Below are 13,037 nucleotides of genomic sequence, written 5' to 3' on the forward strand. Positions count from 1 at the left end.
ACACTGTGAATATAATGGAATATTCTTATGCAATAAAAAATGGATATGCAGGATGATCCAGAGAAACTTGAAAAGATTTGATTCAGAATGAAGTAAGAAAACTTTTAAAAACTCTTAAAGTAAAAGTGACTCTACCAATGTAAAAGAAGACAATGTTGAAAGAATTTTGATTAATTTAGAACCTTAGATTCAAAGCTCTATGTGGAGGTGGTAGATTATTCATGCCAAATGATGCATACATTGTAAGTGACAGAAATGTATTTCATATTGTTTAAGTTTTCTTCTTTATTATAAAATAGGGTTCTGCACAGGGGTCAGAATTAGCTACTTGGAAATGACAGCCTGTAAAAAAATGGATAAAAAATACATTTAAAAAAAGAAGTGACGTTCATAATTTCTAGCCCTCAGTAGAGATCAGGGAATTTAGCCAGAGAAGATTAATATCGATGCTTTCTTAGTTCTTTACAGCTCTTCATTACTTTTCTTGAAGAATTGTACATTCTCAGATCATCATAAGATCATAGGAAGTTAGTGTAATAACACTACGCTAACTTTGAGAACTGACTGTCATCATCGGATGTGTAATGATGGGGGACAAGCACTTCATTCTCAGTCTTGACAGTGATTTGGGACTATTGAAAACTTTGAATCTGAAGTTAGAATTGAATCATAGCCAGGAGTTCTTAAAGAGATACACACAGTCTATGAGAGAGAGATTGAGCTAGGAGTAGGGAAGGTGGTATGAATAATTTAACAACAGCAATCCTCAGCCCCTTCCTAGAATATATTGAGTTGAGACAGAACAAATTGATGGGACAAGAGAGACAAGAAAAATGAGAAAGAAAGAGTAGAGCTGAGCTTTGGAAGAGGAAAGGGAGATCGTGGAGATCATGGAGGGCTTTTGGTCCCTTCAGGTAGCTTTGGCTGAAGCAATGGGTTGTATCTATTCTTCAAGGATGGAGAGTTCCAGGAATAGGTCTTTTCTTTCCCCAACTTCCTCTCCTGGCATCTGTCCGTTAACAAATGCTGTAGCATATTCTGCTTGATTCTTTACCCAAACATTTCTGGTTGTCTCAATCATAAAGTGGCCAGGGACAGACATACCTTTTAATTAGGGCAGAAAGTCTAACCTCTGTTTAAATATCATAGATTTTGTAACTGGGGATTTAGAGTTATTATGATTATACTACTAAATTTTTTTTTGCTTAATATAAACTCCATAAAGTAGCAGAAGAGGAAACCGTGAACTAGAAGGGTCATCATATTGTCCACAGGTTAAAAATTAGCTAATTGTAATTCCATAGGATTACTGATTAAATCTCCAGAGAAAAAAGAAATAGGAAAGAAAGAATGGTCATCTGTCTCATTGTACCTTCCTTAAGTGACACCCACCAGCATCTACAACTACCCACAACCACTAGTATTACATTACTAATATAAAGTTTGATCTAGAATTTTAGATCTGGAAGCTCATCAAATCTAACCCTGTCATTTTACAGATAATGTTACAAAGTTGTATTCAAATCTAAGCACAGAAATGCATTCTAAACCCAAATGCAATTTTTCCCATTGCTTATTTTTCTGGATTATCTGTATTATTGGCTACCTTCCACTAGAGTAGTTAATTGAAGGAGCCTTAGACATTAAATTTCTCAAGACAAGTGAGAATATACAGCTTACATTCTATGAATTCTTTACAATACCTAGTATATTGCCATGTACTCTGTGGATACATTAAACATTGTTGATTATGAAAATCAGCATTTACTAGATATCAAGTTTCTTTGCTACTCTTTTATAGTTAAGGGTGAAAAGACAGGGGGTGGTTGAGTTGCTCCATCCTACATAGCAAGTACTAGAACAATAGAATTCCCAGACCACTAGATTCTAGTCTTTTAAACCTCCTCTTTTTAGTATAATTAATTCCTAATTCCCTCCAGGCAAAAATCATTTAAAAGTGAGTTGGAAAGTATTAGAAATGTTTGGGTAAGAAGAGAAAACATAAGTGTCTTCTGATTATTAAGGCAGGGAAAATTGAGTGTTACATTTCTACATCTGTAAGATTTGGCCTCTACACATGGATCCATCTACACAAAAAGAGCAAAGGTGAATGTTTTAAAGACTTTTAAATTAGTTTTGGCTTTGATAATGTATAAGCAATGAAATTTGGCCATAGTGCTCTCATGTTTCTGCACTTACCAGCACCTCTCAGCTAATGTTATTTGGAAAAAAGAAAATGGACTTGTTTGCCTTCTTTGGAGATGTTTATAAAGCCAATCAGAAAACAATATGTGATTTTCTGGGAAAGGCAATGCAGATAATTTATCTTCTGTAACAGACTGCTAAAAACATTCCAACCAAATTACCCTTCGTAGGCCCTTTTTAAAAAACTTCCTTTATTTTGTTGATTTGGATTATTGAACCCACTAAGAAACACACTGTTAGTTTAGAGTACAGAACATGGAAAACTCAAATGCCTTGAATAATTTCTCTTGGAAGACAATATTGCTGCTTACTCCTTAGGTTCAGAGCCCTGAAACATCTGCTAGTGTCTAGAGGAATATGCCTTAAGCTGATTCTTTCTTCTCCTCCTGCCCCTGAAATTCAATGTTCCTAACAGATGATGTTTCCTTTCACTGGAACTATGGCCACAAATTCCAATGACCAGGAAGAAAGAGTGGAATGTCTGGCCAGGGCCCAAGTAAATACACAAAATCTATGCAGACAATCCTTAGGAATAACTGTGTAGCCAATGGGTGCCATTACTTGGAGGCTCTGATACAGCACTGCTCACTTCATGTTGTAGTCAGCCCTGTTTAAATTAAAATTTAGGGTAAGTTGGTTTTTGTTGACTAAGGAAATAACCCTGGGATCATTTCTCAGCCTACCCTCAGTCTCTTGCTTCTTTACAGCCAACTGGAGCTTCATGCTCTTGGAAGCTCCTTGGGGATTTTACAAGAGAAAAGTTTTTAAAAAAAATTCTTGTCCTAAAAAAATCTTTCAACTATTATATTCTTTGCTTTTCAGAATGGTCATTTGTACTGGGAACCCAAATTCTGAATATATGTGCTCAAGTTTTTGATACCTTGATGTTTGAATAGGATCACAGTATTATAAAATCACAGACTGTTAAGAGGACAATGGGCACCCTCTGGTCTCTAGTGGACTAGAGCCTAGTCTGCCTTTCTCCTCTCTCCCACTCATCTACTCCCTCAAATTTTACAGATAAAGAAATGGGTGCCCAAGGAAATTTAATAATTTATTCAAGTTTATACAGTGAATTTGTAATGAATAGGGGCCAGGACTGGACTTGTGACTTAACTGGTATAGAGAACTCCCAGATTAGTAATCTGCCTCCTATAACTGCATGTTGGTACCTTCTCTTCAACTTAGACTCTCAACGAGTTGTCTAAAACACTGGGACATTAGGTAACATGCCAAGAATCATGCAGTCAATATATGTTGGAAGTGAGAATCGAACTCAGGTCATCAATGACTCTGAGGCCAGTGCTCTACCATTATTGGCGGAACCAATCAAAAAAAACACACAGTCAAATCCCTCAAAACCTGGGTCCTTGAACTCTCAGTTTAGGCTTCTTTTTGCCATGCCACAATAATTTTCTGAGCAAACTATAGCTCCTGAATCTCCTGGGCTATGAATATAGAAGGAAAATAAAAGGAGAAAAAATGAGGCTCCTGATTTAATCAGTATCTGAAGTTAGCTCTCTAAATAGCCCAGTATGCAGTGCTAATAAAGTCAAAATTTCACAGGTTAGATTCTAATATGAATTTATGTATTATTGATGGTGGGACCAGATGGGAAAATGTGGATACATCAGTGCAAATCATAAACTTCAGTACTTCAGGGCATCTGTGATCTCATACAAATGGGTACTCTAATTTTGTTCCTGAGTCATTTCAGTCATGTCTGACTTTTTGTGACCCTATTTGGAATTTTTTTTGGCAAAGATATTAGAATGATTTCCATTTTTTCCCTCCAGTTTTCTTTATAAAATGGACTTGATGACTTTTAAGGTCTTTTCCCTCTATTTCCATGATCCATCTGTTATGGCTTCCTCTTGCTACATGAATGATCTACCTTTTCTCTGATCATGCTCTTTCCTTCTCCAGTAAGTTGTTATGTTTTCTCCAAATACAATCTTCTAAACTATCTTCTCTTTGTTTAGGTCACCACCATTCACTCAGGTTTGCATCCTCTGCATAATCTTTAGCTCCCCATTCTCTCTCCCCTCATCTATCCTATCAATTGCCAAATTTTGGGGATTCTATCCACAACACTTCTTATATCTGCCTCCTTCTCTTCACTTACATCATCCAATCTGTCATGGGCCTATATAATTACTTATGTCTGTGAGTTGATATCTACCTAGGCAAAGTCTCCTGGTATCTTGGCAAACACATAAGGAAAAAAAAATAGATATTTGGCACCAGTGGAATTTGTGGAGTAATTGGTATATGACTAGACACTTACTGCTTAGTGACTTGGAATGTTAACATAGCTTTCAGAGGAACCTTAGCTTACTCTGAGCCTAAGGCACTGGGAATCCTGGCTTGAAATTGAGAATAACTTTTGCAATAGCAATTTAAAAATAATGATGTAGGAGAAGAGCATTGATGCATGGGGAATGAGACTGTGCACACCTCATCTCCCAACAAATTAGTGTTGGATAATTCAGACAGGAAATTTTTGTCATTCACATAAGGGAAAATGAATCACAGAATAATATAATTAGAAGGTACCCCCAAAGGCTGTCAATTTAATTCATCTTCCTCCTCACCCCCACCTCTGCCTAGAGAATTTGCCCAACAGCTCGAGGTGTGAAAAATTATTTTTAAAAAAATGTAGATGTTGCAATAAGAGCCTTTATATAATGAAATAAATAGTAAGTGATTCCTGGAATCACTAGAATGTTGAATAGAACACATTTAACCCCAACAACTGTAATATGGCAGGAAGGCTGCATTCAGGTACTAATAAAAATAGTATCTTGCATTTAAATAGCTATTTAAGTTTTTCAAAGCAATCTACATACATTATCTCATTTAATATTCACAATTGTGTGAAATCAATGCTGTTATTTCTGGTCACAGAGCTATTAAGTGCCCCAGGTGGGATTTGAACTTGAGTCTTCCTGATTGCAAGCCCAGTGCTCTAATCTCCCTCTTCAGAAAGTAGACATGTGAGCTATCTGACATGGCTGAAGGCGATGCTCAAGTGTACAACCTGGATAATCAGTCAGTGAGAAAACACAGATAAAGCAGCAAGAGACTGAAAAGTGAGGAGGCATAGTTTGAGCAAAATAAAAGAAAAAGTAGAAATGGTAATTTTTATTCTTGTCACCATGTATTTCCCCCACATATTAATATCACTATATATGATAAATACAGTGTTGACTTTAAGGAACTGGTACTTTCTGAAAGACTGATAGGAGCTGTTCAAATATCTTCCTCTCTTGTAGCATGCTAGAAGCATCAGGGAAAATGATGTAATGATCAGAAGTAGTAGATTAAATGAAATTGCTTTTTAATTAAGAGAAAAAGAATAGAAGGGGAAAACATTCTGATTTTTTTCCTTTAGGTATGGGAACAAGTCACTTTTTGGCTGCTGTAAAAAGCAAACATCTCTCTAAGAATGCATCAAAGGAGTGAAGGGAATAAGAGGGAGGAGACACACAAACATGTAAGGGGATAACATTTGTATTAAACTTACTTGGCCATATGGGGCAAGGGGCAAGGACATGGCTGGCAGGATTGAGGAGCTCCTCTGATGACATCCCCAATGTAGCCATCTGGACACTTTTCACAGTGCTCTCCGGTGGTGTTTCTTTGACAGTTCTGTGTAAAAAAGAAAAAAAAATAAAAAGAGACCAGCATAAAAGAAAAGTCTTATTGGCCCATATCAAGGAACCAAAAAATAGTGCCTAGTAGAATGGCTGCCAGATCTGGGTCTGCCAAGATGTTGCTAGATTAGAGAGTGAGTGCTATTAATGGGTAATAAAGTAAGAAAAAAGGAAATCATTTTGGACAATTAAAGTTCGATCAAGGGCAAGTTAATAATATGATATATGAGACTAAGGCAACGTTACAGAGAATGGGCGCTTGAGACTTGAGAGCCTCCAACACAATTTTTAAAAAAAAATGAAACTTCAAGTGTCTATTAAGTACAGTTTGCTGGGTTTTTTATGTTTAAGTATATAATAAAACCTGTTATAGTAGTCCCTGCTTATAACTCCTGAGACTGGGGAGGCTGAGGCTGGTGGATCATTTGAGCTTAGGAATTCTGAATTGCAGAGGGCTAAAGCCATTAGAATGTGTGCTTAGTTTGGCATCAATATGCTGGGCCCATAGGAGTTGAAGGTGGGAGGGAAGAACCAGATTGCTTAAGGAGGAATAGGCCGATCCAGGAAAGAAATGAAGCAGTTCTAAGCTCCCATGCTAATCAATAGTGGAATTGGTCCTGTAAATAGGTACTGTCCTTCCAGCCTCAGTCTTGATTGTTAGATAGATAGATAGATAGATAGATAGATAGATAGATAGATAGATAGATAGATAGACAGATAGATGAAAATGGCACAGTGAATAGAACTCTGGGTTGGAGTCAGGAAGACCTGAGTTCAAATCTGACCTCAGACCCTAGCTGTGTCTGAGCTAGGACATTAGCTGTATCCTAGGTAAATCATTTAGCCTCTGTTGGCCTCAGTTTCCTTACCTGTAAAATGGGGATAATAATAGGACCTACCTCCCAGGGTAGTCAGGATCAAATGAGATAATAATTATGAAGTACTTGGCACATTATAAATTTTGGCTATAAATGTTAGGTATATTAAGTTCAACATATTATTTTCAGAGATGCTCTGCTTGCTCCAATACAAGTACAATTTGGATGCAGGAAGACATTACCAAAAGGTCAGTACTTAAAATTCAGAATGGTGACAAGATTGAATTCTAGCTCTGGAGCTTCCAAAAGGATTGGCTATTTGCCTGACATGAAGATGGCATCAGAAGAAAACTGCCCATATCACTGTGGTATGGTAAAATAGAAAAAACATCTGGATTAGGAGTTAGCAGACCTTGGTTCAAGATCCAGTTTAGCCACTGAAGATCTGATATATGACCTTGGGCAAGCTATTCAATTTCTCTGGCCCAAAACCAATATCTTGGAATAGATGAATGTTAATTCTCTCTGATTTATGACCTAATTCTATGATTCCATAAACATTGATAGATTAGAGGATCAATGGCATTTCCAATAGAAGCAATTAGAAGATAAAGAATAGGGAAGGTAGGAAAAGTGGCACATTGCTAGTTTGTTATATTGTTTCTTCTTTCTGAATGCAAAAAATGTTTTAAAATGGGTGATAGCTAAATATAGCCTCCCTTGCCCACATGATATTCCATAGTATGTACCTTTTACATGTCATGCACTGGATTAGGTATTGGGAGATGCAGAAGTCAATGGTAATGAATATACAGAGACCACCCTCAAAAAGCTATCAATCTAGGTGGAATATTATAATGTGCACAGAAAGATATACTATGAATTAGGACATAATAAATGTATAGGAAAAATACAAAGTGCTTTAAGTCCAGAGTGAGGAGAAGGGTAAGAAAAAATATACATCAGGCAGCTAGGTGGCACAATGGGAAGAACACTGGCCCTGGACTCAGGAGAATCTTTGTTCAAAATCTGACCTCAGACACTCACTAGCTGTGTGACCCTGGTCACTTAATCCCAATTGCCTCCAAAAATAAATAAATAAAATTTTAAAAAGAAGAGAAAAGAGGTACATTTGCATATTATCTATCTATGAAATGCTATAAGCAGAAATGATTCTAGCTTTTTGGAAATATCCTTTGTATTGCATGACAATGGAGCAGAGAGGGGAAGGTTTTAATCTGCCTTTATTACGAAGACAATATAAAGGCTGGGTTTGAACCGACTAGGAGTGAAGGATTGTACAACAAGGAATCCAGCTGTCAGGATTAATATTCAATCAGAAAGGTAGACTTCCATTTCCCTCAGTAACATCTAAGCATAAGAGATGTCCCAGGATGTATTAATTTGCTTTTTTCTCTAACAGATCTAAGTTTAAAATGAAGATTGATATGCCAACCAGATAAGGAAAACATGTCTCTGGAAGGAGGTAAGTCATTACTATAGGATACACAGTGGATATTTAATTATTTCATGAATGTTTTACTTAAGGACAACCTATAGTCAGCCCTTGATGAGGTTTATGTTATCAGAGCAGGGTTCAAGAATGAACCTGGGTCCCTATCAATTAGATATATTTAAAAGAACTTAACCATTTTTTTGAAAACTAGAGGGGCAGAACCAGAACAGTTTATAAAAGGATGGCAGCAATGTAAAGAAAAACAATTTTGAAAGACTTGAGAACTCTGATTAATGAGATGACCAACAGTGTCTCAGAGGATTTGGGATAAAGCATGTTACTGAAGTCCTGAAAGACTGGTGATGGACTTAAGGTGCAGAGGCACTTTATCTATTTCTATATCTATATCTAATCTATATCATCTATATCTATATCTATTTATACATATATAGCCACTGTGTAGATTCGTTTTGATTTGCTATGCTTATTTGTTGCAGTATATTTTTATCTGTTTCTCTTGGTTTTTATTTCAGGAGGTGAGTCAGCACTAGTAATACAGAAAAGGATGAATATTATAAATGTAATTTATTAAACTTAGAAATGAGGACAGAAGGAATTTTGAAAGGAAGTATAGATCAGCAGGATAGCTTTAAAAGTAATGGGTAGAATTTATTGTATAGTTTTTTTTAAAAAAGCAAGATTTGCAGATTCATATAAAAATTTATTTGTGTCCTGCTGTGTACATGGAAATGTTCTTTTTTGGTGTTTGTTTGGAATAAAAAAATTAAAAAGAAAAAAGAAAGCTAAAAAAGAATGAAATCCTGTATTGCTTCCCCCTTTTCCTTTAATGAAATAAAAATAATATTCCTTTAGTCTCCTGAGTAAACAATAGAGATAAACCCAAAGGTCAAAACTGATGACTTTCCATTATCCCACACTTGACTTTCTCACCACCCAGTCATTTCTCGACCTCTTACCATCTAGCTTTCAACGTGGCCAATCGATTGGAATGCATCTCAAATGCTAAATCCAATGACTTTTTTCTTGGACCTTATCTTCCTTGACCTCTCTGTACCTTTTGAGACTGTTGACTGACACCACCTCCTTTCACCTCCGCAATGTCTCCTTGGCTTCCTCAAGGCAGTTCTTTCCTGGCTCCTCTGCTCCCTAGCTGAGAACTCCTTCTTAGAGGTCTTGGTTAACAATACTCTGTCTTTCGTGATATCAATTTATTTATTTGTTTATTCATTCATTCATTCATTTATTATTACATATAATATTATTATAATACCAATTTATTTATTTAGTTAGTTATTCTTATATATGTGACATCTCCTTAGTGGAATTTAACCTCTTTGAGGTCAGGGACTGTTTTGTTTACTCTGAGTGCCTAGCCCAGTACCCTATATGTGGTTGGTGCTGAATTTTTTTTTTCTTTTTGGTATTCCTGTATTGTTGAATGTTGCTTGGATTATTTTGCCTCCATGAAGCTGAGCTACATGTAGGACTTCAAGTCTGTTTGTAAAAGTGTCCTGAATTTGTCTCCATTGTTGGACAGATGAAGCCCATCTGTGTAGGAGAAAATGTACCAGTTGTAAGCTGTAAGGTCATTCTTCATGCTTGAAGTACCTATTAAGTTGCAAAACTGAGCCAATAACTATTACAGTCCCTTATTGCTTGATGGATGCTTATGGCTTCCTTAGCTGCCCTGGCAGTCATTTGGAACAATTACCTTCCAACCCTTCTAATTTTCACAAAGTACAAACACTTCTCTCATCTGCTGTATTTCTCTAAAATTATTATGAGATTTCCTGAGAGGTTCCTCTTAGGAGATTGTAGGCATTTGCTCTGTAGTGAGCTTTTTCTGCCTAGGTCCTCAACTATCTTATTACTTAAACATAAAAAAATGCCATAACATATAGAAACAAGATTTGGTAAAAATTAGTTTCACTTAAATCAGGATCTTTGAAGGGTGATTCGGAGAAACACATGTGGAGAGTTAGTGGACAGAGAGTTGTCCTCAGAGGCAGGAAGATCTAGGTTAAGGTCTTCCATATTGGCTGATGGACTCTGGACAAATCACTCATCTATCATATATTATAGAGCTCTCACAGGTGGAATGGTTTCCATCCTTGGCTCTACCTTTTATCTTCCTTCAAGTCTTAGTTCAAAGTCACTGCATCCTGGGCCACTTCCAGTCACCCTGATCAATATCTGGCCACTGGACCCAAATGATTCTGGAGGAGTAAGTGAGGCTGGTGACTTTACACAGTCCTCCCTCACTCAAATCAAAGTCAACTGCAAGTCATGGAATCATCTCCCTGATGTTACGGTCCTCTTTGAGAACAAAGGACAAACCACACACTACGAAACTCATGCTTCCTATGAGCTCAAAATCTATCTTCTGCAAGAGGTCTTTCCTGGTTCTTCTCAAAGGCTAGTGCTTTTCTTTGAGATTGCCACAAGTTTACACTCACACACACACATACATACACACACACACACATATATATGTGTGTGTGTGTGTGTGTGTACTATATACCTACATAGATGTAGATATATAGAGAGAGTTGTTCAGTCATTTTTCAGTTGTGTCTGACTTTTCATGACCCCATTTGAGGTTTTCTTGGCAGAGATCCTGGAATGGGTTGCCATTTGTATCTCCAGCTCATTTTACAGATGAAGAAACTGACGCAAACAGGGCTAAGTGACTTGCCCAGGGTCACACAGGTAGGAAGTGTCTGAGGCCAGAAGTGAACTCAGGAAGATGAGTCTTCCTGACTTCAGGCTTGGTGCTGTATCCAATGTGCCACTTAACACTCCTGAATATAGTCTTTTACATATCTCCTTTATTAGAACATAAGTTCCTTGAGGGCAAGGACTATGTCTTGTATCCTCAGAATTTAGCAGAGTGCTTGACCACATAGTACGGGCTTAATAAATGCCTATTGATTTGACTCTGAGACCATAAGTTTCATAACAATTGCTTATCTGCATTGATAGAAGGAATTTGCTTTCTTTCACATACATATGTATAGAAATAGAGAAAGGAGTAGGGGAGAGGGAAGCTCTTGATGCATTGAAACATTTAAACATAAATTAACTTTATATGGAAAATGAATGGACTCATTCATTTGATGTAAATCATTGATTCAACCATAAGTACCAATTAACATCCATTCTTGATCCCAGACCTAGGATTTGGTTTGTTGACAAACTGCCATGACCATAATTAAGAGAGCAAAAGTCAGCATAGTTAAATCAATTCTTCATTGCCCCCAGCACCAGGTCACCAAAATGTACTGGGTTTATCATTTTACACCACAATTGGTTTTGTCATATTGTAGTGGAAAAGTGACCCAGGGTTGCCAGGAGGTGCTCTGTGTTTTATTGTGCAATGATCTGATTATCTATGTTCTATACCAGTTTATTTGGCTGGTATTATAGAAGGGTGACAGGGAACCCTACTGTTTCATATGTCCTTAAAGCCCCTTTATCATGAAATGCTGATGCAAATACTGTTTTACTACTTTAGCTAGAGTTGAATTAAGCCTCTTTCCCCTCATTTGCAGTAGGTTGAATAACTGTTCAATTTTAATGAAAGGATTATGCAAGCTGATCTATCTACCAATTTTACAATTTCACATAAAATAGGAAAGAAGCAATTTCTTCTTGTTCTCAGATCCCAAATGAATGTGCTGATTTATTGATTGTGTACGCTTAGTTTGGCAGAGATTTCATGTAGGTCAATTTCTGCTGTACCAAAAATGTTGAAGAGTTGGGAAATCATAAACTAAATGCTGGTATCTGAAGAAATTAGAGCATCTCTGGCTTTAGTGAATAGTGTTTTAATTAGACTTTGAGACTAATAAAAAATTCATTAGAATGTAATGTAACAGAAGATTTACCTTCCCCAAAGTGAAAGAAACATACTCAGGGTTGGGGTGGGGGAAGTAGTTTTGAGACTCACTTGGATATTTTGAGTCATTTTGAGTCTTTCTGAGAAGCTGATGTTCATGCTTCTGGTTGCTGAAGCTTTATGCTTACTTTTGCATAGTATCCACTTTGAAATGCAGGCATTTCTTTTTGTTTCTCTAACACATCTGCAGCCAGAGGGACTTAGAACTGGTACAGAAATGCATGAGGAAATTTAAGTAAGTGATTGCTCCTTATTATCACACACACAATCACATTTGTAAAGTTGCCTTTTGAAAGCAGTCCAACTGAATGAAAAACTGTCTTTACATTGATTTTAAATTTCTCATTCTATAGAGAATCTTAGAATCAAAAGGCCATCCAGTACAACTCCTATCTGAAGCAGAAATCCATTTTATAACATTCTCTAGAGGTAATTCAGTCATGACTTGAGGCCTTCCAGTGATATGGCTTCTTCAACCAACCCATTTTAACTTCTGTGTAGCCCAAATTGTTAAGTAACTAAATTGGACTTCTCTTGTGCTTCCATCCATTTCTCCTAAGTTTGTCTTTTATATCAATCAAAATAAATCTATCCTTCTTGGAAAAAAAAATATAGAGAAAATTTTTCACCTGAAGTTTGTTATTTCATTTATTCACAGGTGTAGACTCTATGTCTGTAACATCTCTTTAGTCATCCAGTCTCCTAAAGAGGGAGAGGGAGAGGGAGAGGGAGAGGGAGAGGGAGAGGGAGAGGGAGAGGGAGAGGGAGAGGGAGAGGGAGAGGGAGAGGGAGAGGGAGAGAAATAATGCTAGTCTTGCAGAGACTTGTTTTTGATGAACCTAAGTCGGCTCTCTGCAATCAATCTTGGCTTCCCTTACTAAGTGTTCAAAATGATCTCTTCGATATATTATAGAATTTTGTCAAATTATAGTTTGAAGAACTCATTTTTTCCCTTTTGGGAAATTGAGACATGAACCTATCTC

The 13,037-nt window shown here is 36.8% G+C and overlaps 1 protein-coding gene across 4 annotated transcripts in view; it reads right to left on the reverse strand.

Annotated features, from left to right (window-relative positions):
- The window catches only part of LAMA4 (laminin subunit alpha 4), a 200,191-nt gene that overhangs the window by 125,846 nt on the left and 61,308 nt on the right, over positions 1-13,037 (reverse strand). For all 4 annotated transcript variants that reach the window (XM_072643068.1, XM_072643066.1, XM_072643067.1 and 1 more), the window contains one exon: positions 5,732-5,856. In XM_072643068.1, the coding sequence (XP_072499169.1) occupies positions 5,732-5,856 (125 nt within the window). The remainder of the gene's footprint in view (positions 1-5,731; positions 5,857-13,037) is intronic.

This window comes from Notamacropus eugenii, chromosome 2 (assembly GCF_028372415.1).
Source record: "Notamacropus eugenii isolate mMacEug1 chromosome 2, mMacEug1.pri_v2, whole genome shotgun sequence".
Lineage (NCBI taxonomy): Eukaryota > Metazoa > Chordata > Mammalia > Diprotodontia > Macropodidae > Notamacropus > Notamacropus eugenii.